General features: G+C 39.1%; 1 protein-coding gene across 1 annotated transcript in view; it reads left to right on the forward strand.

Moving 5' to 3' along the window:
- The first annotated feature begins 11,059 nt into the window (after positions 1-11,059).
- The window catches only part of LOC149451551 (uncharacterized), a 60,874-nt gene continuing 57,527 nt past the window's right edge, over positions 11,060-14,406 (forward strand). Inside the window, exon 1 of the mRNA XM_089690556.1 lies at positions 11,060-11,127. Within this exon, the coding sequence (XP_089546682.1) occupies positions 11,060-11,127 (68 nt within the window). The remainder of the gene's footprint in view (positions 11,128-14,406) is intronic.

Raw genomic sequence — 14,406 nt, forward strand, 5'->3', positions numbered from 1 at the left:
TATTTAGTATACATTTCTAATATTGATACATATATACAGTAGATTAGTGATTATACATTGATATGTTGTAAAGATACGTTCTTAAGTTATATTATCATTTAAATATGACTAGCTGAGGTTACATCATCAGCTTACAGTATTATATATATCAGCATCTGTACCTGTCCATAAAACATCACATATATAGCATCCACTCTCTTCTATGATACTGCTTTGCTAAGCAGTAATAATTTCCATAGAAGGTATTAAGATCACTAGGTATGACGCTTGTTCCTTCATAAAAGGTCCATAAGGGACAGTTGGGGGGAGACACTCACGCTAACACTGACACTCTGATACACACACACACACACACACACACATGTCTAGGACCTTCTGAGAAAATCCAACAGGTGCATGCTGAAGACAAGATCGTCACTTCCGTCTACTTCCGGCTTCTTCACAAAGTCTCGAGAAGGACAAGGAGAGCATGAAGGACAGAACAGCACATGGCCGGAGATCTATGACAAAAATGGTGACTTTTTCTTTAAACTTCTGCTTGATATTTCTACAGTAGTTTTATCTACATGGAACTGTTCATGATACGCTTTACATTGTTATTTTAAGCCATTGTGTGATAAAATAAAATCACACTTTATTTTTTATTTCAACGGCTCTTTCATTCATAATCGCCTCAAGACACTAAAAGAAGTATTATATGTGTCTAAAATCCTACATTTTGGTGAGCCAGCCTCCGCCGCATTTTTTCTCCGGTTTTCCATTCCTTGATAAGAGGGAGAACGCACAATTCTGTGATTGTCAAGTCTGGGAAAAGCACTGTGAAAAGAACCTAGCAGAAAAGGCGATTAAACAGACGTGGACGAGAGGTCCAGTGACTGAGCCAGGTCAAACTAGAAAATCTTCTGATCACGGTGAGTAACAATTATGGAATTTATTGATGACTTAGTTAATGAAAGCAACCTAAAGTTTAAAGATGTTTCTTTATATCCTGAAGACGGTCAGCTATGGCACTACATGTATAATGAATGTTTACAGGCCAATATTCAGATAGATAAATCTAGATTTACTGTGCACAGACAGCATAAAAAGATATCTAATATCTTAAATTTGGTAAGTATATTCAACAAAATGATTTTGAATGTTGATTTACCTGTTAAAAAAGCTTGTACATTAAAGCAGACAGAATGTAGCACTGTACAAAACACAGAATTACATGAAAATTTGTCTCAAGATGCTCTTAGTTGCCCAAACTGTGACATTTTTTGTAACTACATAGAAAATCTTGAGGAGCAAATTGACTCAAAGACAAATCTTTTCTTAAGACTGCAGAATGACAGTAAACAGGTTGCCATGATAAACACACATGACAAACAGAGTGATTCAAGATCAGAGCCACGACCGTCCGATATCTCTGAAAGTTCGGATATTGATTCTGATGACGAAACACAAATTAAACATAAAGAATTGTTATGTAAAACTGCAAAACTTAAGTTGCAAATACACAATCAATTAATGAAAGTTTTAAAAGACATCCCTGCTTATGATTCAGATAAAGATATCTACAGCAACATGGAAATGTATGAAATGTATGTCAAATGTCATCAGCTTTCAAATCATGAAATAAATTATTTATTTCCGTTATGGCTACCAATTAAATTTATGTCTCGAATTAAAAATTCTGTTATTATCGATAAAGATCAGAAAAAACATAGTGACGCGACAGACAGACTGCGACAATTGCTGTTATGTTCAACAGGTGAAGACGTACCTTCTGTAGAAATGCTAGACTTACTTCAGACCTACTGCAGAAGAAGACCCTTTTGAGTTAAAAAATAAGTTTTCCAAAGCATATAAAATTATATTTGGGGTAAAAAGAACATAGTTGACCAATGGGGTCCAAATGAGAATAATGCTTTAAAAGTGTTGAAAAAAGATTTGCAGAATGCGCCAACATTAGATACAATTGAGGTTTGTTCCAATGCTCCTTTTGTTGTGAACACTCATGTATCTGACAATACAATTTCAGTAACTTTGTCTCATTAAAAGAAGGTAATGAGAGACTAATTATTTACTTTTCCAGAAATTTATCACCATTGGAAAAAACTTTTACATCAGAGGTACAACAACTGCTAAGTGTCTTTTATGCAATCAAAGCATCAAAAAGCACAGTGAAGTCACACAGTATCATATTACAGTCTCCTGACAGTTCACTAAGAAGAATTCTTGAGGAAGATACATTCAGAACATTTTGTGAAAGGTATCCTCAGTGGATAAGAGCACTGTTAGCCAAACACATTGTGATAGATGTTACAGGCAAACATTTTCAGGAAAACACACCAACACATGTTTGTACAGCTGTATCAGACAAGTCTCTACCTCACATTCACGGCAAAACATGTATTACTGAAGAACACTCTAACACCACAATAATGACATCAGCACAGAAAACAGTTACGCATATTTCTAATTTTATAGAGATGAGAACAAAGGCACAGTCCATTGTCATCTCTGGGGTGATACAAAACCTTTCTTTGTTTACTAAAATGGGGTTTTGCGGTCATAACCTATGATGAAATATTGCGTCCTGTCATACCTTAATATCACACTACTTTTGTATTCTAGTTTAGGTAATTTTAGACAGGATTAGGACAGTATTTTGATTGATATATATGGAAGTTTTCTGTAAAAGGAAATAGGAAGTAATGTTACTTCACAATATGTGTTCCAAACTCATAAACTGATTGTTCCATAATCTTTCATATTTGTTGAAAAAAGGTGCAAGAATAATGTAATGTTTGTGCCAAAGTAATGATACTGCATTTCTTTACAGAAATGGCATATAAAATCAAATATGAAGCGTAACAATCTCCTACAAGCCAACTTTAAGGAATTCGGAAGTTAAAGAAGAGATCTTCCTCGGAAGAAGATTGAACAAGAGCTTAATACTTCATACTTATGACTGATTTATCACATTCAACAAAAATGTTTCTAATTTTACAGAACTTAAAGAAGATATTTTATAGACATTGCATGAAGAAAAGATTCATCAAGAGGAAATCTATTTACTATTAGTGATAAAATAATTTATTATTGAAAATATTGTTATAGGTCACATATACATTTTAATGGTCCTTTTATTCTGATACTTACATCCATATTAGGATAATAATATTATTCTTATTTTTTACATATTCATATACTGAATATTTTTTGGTTAAAAATTCACAGAGTTATTCCAGTTAATAGAATATCTTTTGTTAAAAGGTTAAGAAACATATTACTCTTATAGGAGCAATATAAACTTATGATACATTTTAGAATGGAAAGTATATTTCCGGAGAGGTAAAATATAATTATTCAAATATGGAAATATACTACTACATTATTTAATTATTATTACATCATTTAATTATTATTATTATTATTACTATTATTATCATATATCATTTAAAATTTGCATTATGATTAAGAATTTTTATAGTAAGAGAAACTGAAGATAAGGTATAGAGTTTAAAAAGAAAGTTATTTTTGGTTGGTCCAGTTATGAAGAATATGTACGATCATTTGGTACAAGGCTGTGTGTATGGGCCATGAATGAAGTGTGCATTGGTTAATAAATTAATTATGGACTAATCATAACAAGGGGGACTTGAAGGAAATTAATTAATCAAAATTTTGATTCGGCAATTATATTGATGGCAAGCTTGCAAAATATTTGGTTTTTATGATTAATCATAATTAATATTAATATGTTTGAATGGACGCCTTAAGCCAATAGTATTATTTAATTCTTCAGTAAAGTAGAATAGCTGAGATATAAGCTATAACTGAGACCGAAAAATATGAATAAGTTAAGCTGAGACAGTAAAATAAGACAGGAGTTAAGCTGAACTAGCTAAACCAGCTGATGCCTGAGTATTCTATATTTAGGCAAAGCTAGTTAAGAGACTTTGGTTTCTAAATGTCAAAGGTATTAGAAGTGACTTACTATTACATAATGTATTTTTTATAGTATCTGTGTGTATTTAGTATACATTTCTAATATTGATACATATATAGATTAGTGATTATACATTGATATGTTGTAAAGATACGTTCTTAAGTTATATTATCATTTAAATATGAATAGCTGAGGTTACATCATCAGCTTACAGTATTATATATATCAGCATCTGTACCTGTCCATCAAACATCACATATATAGCGTCCACTCTCTTCTATGATACTGCTTTGCTAAGCAGTAATAATTTCCATAGAAGGTATTAAGATCACTAGGTATGACGCTTGTTCCTTCATAAAAGGTCCATAAGGGACAGTTGGGGGGAAACACTCACGCTAACACTGACACTCTGATACACACACACATGTCTAGGACCTTCTGAGAAAATCCAACAGGTGCATGCTGAAGACAAGATCGTCACTTCCGTCTACTTCCGGCTTCTTCACAAAGTCTCGAGAAGGACAAGGAGAGCATGAAGGACAGAACAGCACATGGCCAGACATCTATGACAAAAATGGTGACTTTTTCTTTAAACTTCTGCTTGATATTTCTACAGTAGTTTTATCTACATGGAACTGTTCATGATACGCTTTACATTGTTATTTTAAGCCATTGTGTGATAAAATAAAATCACACTTTATTTTTTATTTCAACGGCTCTTTCATTCATAATCGCCTCAAGACACTAAAAGAAGTATTATATGTGTCTAAAATCCTACAAGAGGACTGAACCTCTTGTAGACAGAGAAAAAGAGAACAACTTTGGAGATAAGGTACCCATCATACTCGATTTCAATACCCACTATAAAAAAGTAGAAAAAATATTCAAGAAACATTGGCCCATATTGAGATCAGATCGGGGATTAGAGAATTGTATACCAGAACAACCCAGGTTCATTTATGGAAAAGCTCCTACTATTAGGAACAAAATAGTTAGAAATGTAATAGATCCCCCTACAAAAAAATCACAAATTAGCATTGCTTGACCAGAATGGTTTTTATCCATGCAGAACATGCTATGCATGTAAAGAAACCAAGGGCACCAACAAAAGAATGAAAAATTCAAGGCAAACAATGCGGGGGTAGAATATTCTATTAAGGATTTTATATCCTGTCGTATGGAACGGGTAGTGTACGGCCTAGAGTGTAAATGTGGTCTGCAGTACGTGGGCAGAATAAAAAGGCCCATGTGGAAAAGAATTCGGGAACACGTGCAGAATATCAAGAAGGGACACTTTTAGCACAGTGTATCTAAACATTTTTCGATCTATCACCAGAATGACCCCTCCACACTTAGATTCTGGGGAATAGAAAAATTCAAAGGCCACTGGAGGGGAAGTAGCAAAATATGATCCCTGAGCCAGGTGGAGTCCAAATGGATTTATTTAATGAGGTCGCAGACCCCTAGAGGTCTGAACATCGAATTCGACCTTAATTGTTTTATTAGTGATTTTTACTGTATAGGTTGAGTCAATTGGGATGTCATGTCATTTTTATCCTTTTAGCAATTTGTATATCATGTATTGTATAAGTGTACCTGTGTACTGTTCCTATGTATGGTACATGATAGAATGATATGTGGGTGTCTATTTGACACATTTTGTTACTTATTCATTTATCTCTTTACATATATACATAATATTTGGTTTGTGTACATTATTGTTCACAATATAGGTGTATCAGCATGGATGTCATTACTATTGTTTATCCATTTTTTATTTATTTTTTATACATATATATAATTTTTATTATATTTTTAATACACTCTCATGACATTTTTATGTCTCACCGTGCTCACACATTGTGAGTAATATGTGGATTTTTACGCCACTCCTTTTTTAACATGGTTTAATTAAAGAGCTATTGTTTTTAATATTCTTACGTCATTTACTTTATTGGAGGGGTTATATTACATAGCATGCAGTAGGGTGGTGATTATCACCTTTTTGGCCCATATATACTGGTATGCCACCAATCTGAGGATAGTATTACACTCATATATTTACCAAGGATCCCTGTATCCTAAGATTTGGAATATCCAGTGGGAGTTTAAGATTACATTGCTTCTAAATGTCAGCAATCTGCGGCTATGATAAAATGGCTGCCGCAGTACCGCCCCCACCTAACGATTGGCTGGGGAGGAGGATAAAAGGAGGCTACAGAGAGAGGAGGCGTATATCCTGAGGAAGTCACGTGACAGACCGTGACGTAACGTGTAGGTACGCCAGTGGGAGGAGCTTCCGGTGCGCGGTGACATCACATCTGGCACGGGCGCCATCTTGGTGCACCCGTTTTGCTGATCACCCATGCAGTACACCCATAGTGTGGGGTAAAAGCCTAATTACTTCTTTTAAAACATGAGTGGGCAATTTTATTCATGTAGCTTGTAGTAATAAACGATTTTACACTATGTTGGCCATTCTCTGTCTTACTATCGGGGCTGTGTAAGGAGCGGTACATGTGCAGGAGTGGCACGAGTGGCTGGAGGTGTAATACTACTAAGGAGGTAAAGAGTACCACCACCATTGCTGAGAAGATTACCCAGGACTGGGAGGACCGTAGCATTGATTCATAAGGCTCATTGGTCCCATGGGGCCTGGGCAGGAAGGTGAGGGGGCACCCCAGCTTTTGAGGATTTGGCACAGTAGCTGCACAAGCACCAGAGAATAACCTGCATGCTATTTGATGTTATGCCATTTGTGTGGACTGCTTATACTGTGGCACATAGCATATTATGAGATTATATGTACTATTATTTTGTTGCACACATTGTTTTGCACAGTTCACTGAATTTTCACATCCCCCTAGGGATGCACATACTGTGTTTGTATGTTAATATGATCCCTCAGGTGAGGATCTAGGAGGGGGAGTGAGGATCTAGGAGGGGGAGTGTGCACATATCCATTTGCCATTGCATGTATTTATGTGTGATTTGATTGTGTCGGTACATTGTTAGTAGTAGCGCCGCACTACTCTGGTATTTATTGACATTTTTTGTGCCCAGGTTGAGGCATTTTAGTGCTGGCAGCTTATTCTAAAGCATTTCTTATAGTTAACCCATACCAGTGCAGGAGGTACTTTACTATTTTTGCATTCAATGGTATCGATTCCTTCATTCTCCAGGAAGTGCTTGCATACGCTCGGCACATGAGGCTAGGCATTTTCGTGCACCAAGAGGAACCCAGGGCCCACTGCACCAGCTTAAGGTCTGACAATGGGGCCAAGGATTTCATCCCGAAACCTAAAGGCAGTCAGGGTACCATTGTCTAGCCTGTAAAGGTCTGTTCGTCCCTCCATGGATATGCATCCCCAGACCATCACTGACCCACCACCAAAACGGTCATGCTGAATACACTGGTTACAGGCAGCATAACATTCTCCACAGATTCTCCAGACCCTTTCACATCTGTCACATGTGCCCAAGGTGAACCTGCTCTCATCTGTGAAGAGCACAGGGCGCCAGTGGTGGACCTGCCAATTCTGGTGTTCAATGGCAAATGCCAATTAAGCTCTATGGTGCCGGTCAGTGAGCACAGGGCCCACTAGAGGATGTTGGGCCCTCAGGCCACCCTCATGAAGTTCTAATTGTTTAGTCAGAGGCATTCACACCAGTAGCCTGCTGGAGGTCATTCTGTAGGGCTCTGGCACTGCTCTTCCTGTTCCTCCTTGCACCAAGGAGCAGATACCGGTCTTGCTGATGGGTTAAGGACTTTCCATGGCCCTCTCCAGCTCTCCTAGAGTAACTGCCTGTCTCCTGGAATCTCCTCCATGCTCTTGAGACTGTGCTAGAAGACACAGCATACCTTCTAGCAATAGCACAAATATGGCAAGAATATATATATATATATTTCTGTTACTTTGCCCATTTAGGGTAAAGTGGTGAAGCTTTCCCTCAACCAGGGGCATTTGTCATAAGACTAGCAAGGTGTTTGGCTAGGCAGCATTTTTTTAAGGGTGGTGGTTTTGCCTCCCCCCTGCAGAATTTACACAACTTGCAGCCGGTGACTGGGGAGCAGTGGAGGCAAAGGAACAGCAGGAGCTGAGATCTAGGAGAGGTGACTGGATGGTGTCAGACTCTCCTTTCTGGTCCTCATCATGGCTTCAGTGGTGCCCGGAGGATGTCATTCTGTGAGCTGTGCCGCTGAGTGCTGAAACAGAGGAGGATGCGTCTGGGGGCTGCTGGAGGGTGTCTGATTGTCCGGTGGGAGGGGGCACGGGTTTCTGGGGGGGGGCTGATTTTTGTGTTGCCTAGGGCAGCACAAAAAGGAAATTCATCCTAGCTCCCCACCCCTTAGTATTCACCTTACCAGCATTCCTTATGCACCATTTCTCTGCAGTCCTGTACCTTTCTATGCTCTGCGGTGGATGGCCTTGGAGATTGCATAGAATTAATAATGCCCCCTTCTCCCTCACTTCTTCAGATCTACCAATTGGCCATTTACATATGAGCATTACATCATGGGAGGAAATCATCTGTTGCCCCATACCAAGGAGCACTGGGTAATTTGGGGCAACTCAGACAGGGAAATGGAGTGGGCAAACTGAAAGAGTTTCTTTAAATGTATTTAAAAACTGACACCATATCTTCACAAGAAAAAAAAGGTTAGGAAGGGATCTAAGAGTCAGGCACAGAAACACGAATGCAAAGTTGTCTTATCTTGCTTTTTATTAGGGCTATTTCCTTAAGCAACCGACTCACTCTTCTGCTGGGGCAGAACAGCACATTGCCTTTCATTTATAGCCCAGGTCCTCTTGTAGCCTTTATCAACCTTGCAGCCAAGCCTCTATCCTTGTTTCTATCTGTGTACATTTAGTAAAAATTTGCATATTAAATGAATATGCATCTAAGCCAACTGTAAATCATATTATGATTCACATAATTTACAAGTAAAATTTTTCCTATAAATATTTTGTATTTAATTGTTGCTGTCAAAACACATATAACACCACAGTCCTTGTCTGGCTTGTAGGTGTTTGTTCATTTGAAGTGGAAATACACATATATATTGTTTCATAAATAGAGCAAATATATTCAGCTCAGAGAATCTCTACAATTTAATGATACACTGTAACACTTCAATATGATACATATGATTTGTTCATGGAAAGGACAGTTATTACATATTTTATTTCCCTGATTAACTGGTCCAATGAAGCTCACTTACGTTTTTGCTAATCTTTTTTAATTGCATGTTGCTAAGACATAAAATATTAACCCTTTATCTAGCTATAAACATTCTCAATCACAGGTCTCTAAGCCATTAGAAAGTTAATTAGTGTTCCAGCTGAGTATCCAATGGAATGCAAATGTTCCTAGTTCTTTGACCCCACTCCTTGTGGCAGCTCTGGGTCTTCTGTAATGATCAGTAACCAAACAGCATGGATCCAGATCTTGTGATCATCATGAAAGCAAATTAGGTTGATCACATGCAGGTTGGAGATTTGTTTGCTAACAAATCTTTTCCAGCCTGAAGATACCATTGCAAAGTGAAGATGGCAATAATGCATAATCAAAGCAGGTGTCCACTTTAATTTTGTTAGAAGTTAGGGTGTTGGTGGGCTGGCACTGTGCTTCCCAGTGTTCTCTCTCTATCTGAATGTATAAACATCCTATGCTGTTGTCAGTGAGCATGTTCATTACAACCCAGATGCTGTGATGAGAAAGCACTGGACTTCAGCAAACACAAAGTGGTGGGGTGCTCTGCTCATACAATGAAGAAAGTTAACTGTTGTTACAGAGAGAATGGGTTATTGCATTGGGAGTGCTGCAATTTTGGTACAAGACCAGGGGCGGACTGACAACTCATGGGGCCCCGGGCAATAGGGGATCATGGGGCCCCTGTGTCCTTGCCCAAACTCAAAAAAGCCTATGAAAAAGGTACCAGGGGCATCTCATGGGGCCCCCTACTGACCCCGGGCCCTCGGGCAGTGCAATCAACTGCAGTTAGTTTTTGTGCGGCTTACGTTAGGATTCAGAATACTAAAGCTGTGATCCACAATTAGACAATTATGGGACACAAGAATAGACACCACATTGACCACTTTTCTTCACTGAATATTTTTTTTTTAATTTTATTTATTTCAGGTACTTATATAGCGCCATCAATTTACGCAGCGCTTTAAATATATATAGTACATTCACATCAGTCCCTATCCCTCAAGGGGTGTACAATCTAAGGTCCCTAACTCACATTCATACATATACATACTAGGGCCAATTTAGACAGGAGCCAATTCCCCTTCCAGCATGTCTTTGGAGTGTGGGAGGAAACTGGAGTATCTGGAGGAAACCCACGCAGGCACAGGGAGAACATGCAAACTCCAGGCAAGTGGTGCTGTGGTTGGGATGTGAACCAACGACCCTAGTACTGCTAGGCGGAAGTGCTAACCATTTAGTCACTTGCTCAAAATCACCATAGAGATAAATCAAAAAGTCAAGTCAAAAGTGTATACAAGGGTTACATTAACCCCTTAGTTTGCCTGGTAAGGGATAGGGTTTTGTGTGGCAGAGCGCAGTATTTGCAGTGAACTTTACCTGCTTGTGGTTTGCCAATAGGAAAAACAAAATGTGCATATTCAGCATGCTCACCTGTGCAAAACACGCTGCTGCCTGCATCCATGAGCTTCCTTAAGAACCATTGACAGTAATACCACTCTTTATGTATGATATTTAGTTCCTGACAAATGGGAAAAATGTTCTGGCATTCAGCAGAACACAAGAACAGCCAAGGTTTGGTCTGAACTTGTGTTCAGTCCAAACCCTAAAGTTGAACTTCACCCTAAAAAGGATGTTTAGTTTTATATCCCCCCCCAACCACTACTTTTGGTATATTTTTTGTTTTTGGGGGGAGTATTTTGTCAAGTACTTGCTTCCACTTCCACTGGAATCGACTAGGCAATCTCACTGGAAGTTCTTCCCCTCCACCCGCAATTTCCTGGGACACGCCCCAGCCCCAGGAGGCTGCAGGACCATTCACACAGTGCAGTGTAGCTTGCGCTTGTGCAGTGGGGATCCAATTGGGAAGCTGTGGGGAATCATAGCTGGCTTCCTACTGTAAACATGCCGGCTTCGATTGACCAAAAGACTAGCGAAGAACCAACCTGGGTGAAAAAAGCACTGGATCCCTGGTAGGTGTTTTATTTCAAGTCAGCAGCTACAGTATTTATAGCTGCTGACTTATATTTTTCTTCAAACAGACTGAAGAAACTCTGTAACCACTTTCCACCAGTAAGAAGTCATATGATGACCTGGGCTTTGAGTGGTGATAGCGGGATGATGCCTGCAGCTACAGGCATCATTCTGGTATCTTTTTTTTCTGCCAGTATTTCTCTTTAATGTAAAAGCAATCCTAGTTGCTAAATTGTTTTTACATGTGGCCACCTTCCTTTCAAGGCTCTCCTGGGAGCCTGGGAATGAAGCTGGGGGTTCCGCTGGCTTACCACAGAGATGACCAAGGACTGGAACATTCTCAGTCATGTCTATGGTCTAAGAAACTTGAAGCAATGAGTATGTTGTCACTTCCAGTTTTGACAAGGTGTAAACAAATTATTACTGGCTTTTGATCAGATGCTGTTAAGGGCAGAGGAGAGATCTGGAGTCTAAAAGACCTCAGAAATCTCCGCAAAGAGGACCTGCCACTGCCCATACTATCACAAGGAATGTTGTTCATCCCTTGTGATAGCAATAACATTGATAAAAAAATAAAGAGACAGTGTGAAAATAAAAACATTTAAATAAAATAAATAATGATAATAAAAAAATATTTAAAGCACCCCTGTCCCCCCATGCTTGTGTTCAAAGGGTTGTGCATGCATGTGTAAACAGTGTTCGCACCACACGTGAGGTATCATTGCAAATGTTACAGCCAGAGCAATAATTCTAGCACCAGACGTCTTGTGTAACTCTGAACTGGAAACCTGTACAGGCTTATAAATCATTGCTTATGGAGATTTTTAGGTACTATAATTTGGTTCCATAAGCATGCACAACTTTAAAGCATGACATGTTAGGCATGTATTTACTCAGTGTAACATATTTAACTTCCACCTGGCAGTACTAGAGTCATCGGTTCAAATCCCATCCACGGCACCACCTGCATGTTCTCCCTGTGCCTGCGTGGGTTTCCTCCGGGTACTCCGGTTTCCTCCCACACTCCAAAGACATGTTGGGAGGTGAATTTGATCCTGTCTAAATTGGCCCTAGCATGTGTATGTATGAATGTGAGTTAGGGACCTTAGATTGTACGCTCCTTGAGGGTTAGCGACTGATGTGAATGTACAATATATATGTAAAGCGCTGAGTAAATTGATGGCGCTATATAAGTACCTGAAATAAATAAATCAATATTGTGTTTGTGTGCATTAAAGTGTATTTTTTCCAAAGAATTTGCTTAAAAAAATATTGTTATCCCCTAGGGCCTTTGCTTAAATTATATATATTTATTTATTTACATAGTCTGACTGAAAAAAGACAAAAGTCCATCCAGTTCACCCAAAAAAGTTATAATCCTACACCCAGAGTTGATCCAGAGTAAGGCAAAAAAAAAAACCCCAGCAAAGCATGATCCAATTTGCTTTTGCTGGGGAAAAAATTCCTTCCTGATCCCCCAGGAGGCAATCGGATATTCCCTGGATCAACTTTACCTATAAATTATAGTGTCCAGTAATATTATGTGTATCTAGGAAAGAATCCAGGCCTTTTTTAAAGCAATCCACTGAGCTGGCCAGAACCAACTTCTGAGGGAGTCTATTCCACATTTTCACAGCTCTCACCATGAAGAAACATTTCCATATTTGGAGATTAAATCTCTTTTCCTCCAGATGTAAAGAGTGCCCCCTCGTCCTCTGTGATGACCTCAGGGTGAATAACTCCACACCGAGTTCACTATATGGACCACTGATGTATTTATACATGTTGATCATATCCCCCCTTAATCTCCTCTTCTCAAGAGAGAATAAATTCAGTTCCTCTAATCTTTCCTCATAGCTGAGCTCCTCCAAGCCTATTATCAGTTTGGTTGCCCTTTTCTGCACGTTCTCCAGTTCCCCAATGTTCATTTTGTGAATTGGTGCCCAAAACTGAGCTGTATATTCCAGATAAGGTATTACTAATGATTTGTACAGGGGTAAAATGATATCTCTCTCTCTGGAGTTTATACCTCTTTTAATACAAGAGAGGATTTTGCTCGCTTTAGAAACCGCAGCTTGGTATTGCATTCCGTTAATAACCCCTTCGCCTCCCGGTCCTTTAAGGTGGGGTGGGGTTTAGGGTCATGTGACCTCCGTGACACGCCGTCATGGTGGTCACATGATCTGGAAAGGTCCCGATCGAAAGAGGAGATTGGGACCTTTCAGTGAGTACCAGACATACGTGCTGGGAGAGCGCAGGGCGCGCGCTCTCAGCACTTATGTTCTTTTTAATAGAACGCAAATGCGCGACCGCTCGGCGTCTAGGCCCGACGCCGGGAGGCCGCACATTTACATTCGGCCAGCGTGAAGAGGTTAAGCTTATGATCTACCAGATCCTTTTCCATTGATTCCTCCAGTTGTACTCCCCCTAGTATGTATGACGCATGCATATTCTTAGCCCCCAAGTGCATAACCTTACATTTATCAACATCAAATCTAATTTGCCACATAGTTGAACAATTAAACAGTGCATTGAGGTTGGCTTCAAAGTTGGAGACATTATTGGACATTATTCCACTGCACAGCTTGGTGTCATCTGCAAAGACTGAAACAGTATTTTGCAATCCCAGACCCTATATTGTTTATAAATATATTAAAAAGTAAGGGTCCCAACACTGAACCTTGGGGTACACCACTAACAGCCCTAGACCATTCAGAGTATGAATCACTAACCAGTACTCTCTGAATATGATCTTTTAGTCAGTTTTCTATCCATTTACATACTGATATTTCCAGGCCCGTAGACTTTACCTTACACATTAGCTTTGTTTGGGGAACTGTGTCAAACGCTGTTGCAAAATCCAAGTATACCAAGTCCACCGCCACCCCTCTGTGCAAGGTTTTGCTCACCTCCTCATAAAAAAAAATCAGATTTGTTTGACAACTTCTGTCTTTCATGAATCCATGCTGCGGTTGCTTAAAATATTTTTTTCCAGCAAGAACTCATCTATGTGGTCTTTTATTAAACTCTCCTGTATCTTTCCAACTATATATGTTAAAATAACAGGCATATAATTTCTTGGTAAAGATTTTGACCCCTTTTTAAATAAAGGCACCACATTGGTCTGATACCAATCCAGTGGTACTATGCCAGTCATTAAAGAGTCCCTAAAAATTAGAAACAATGGCTTTGAAATGACAGAGCTCGATACTTTAAGGACCCGTGGGTGTATGCCTTCCGGTCCGGGTGTTTTATTCACCTTTATTCTGTCTAAATAT

Source organism: Staurois parvus, unplaced genomic scaffold (genome assembly GCF_062004578.1).
Source record: "Staurois parvus isolate SC_StPar_1 unplaced genomic scaffold, SC_StPar_1.0 ptg000533l, whole genome shotgun sequence".
Taxonomy (NCBI): domain Eukaryota; kingdom Metazoa; phylum Chordata; class Amphibia; order Anura; family Ranidae; genus Staurois; species Staurois parvus.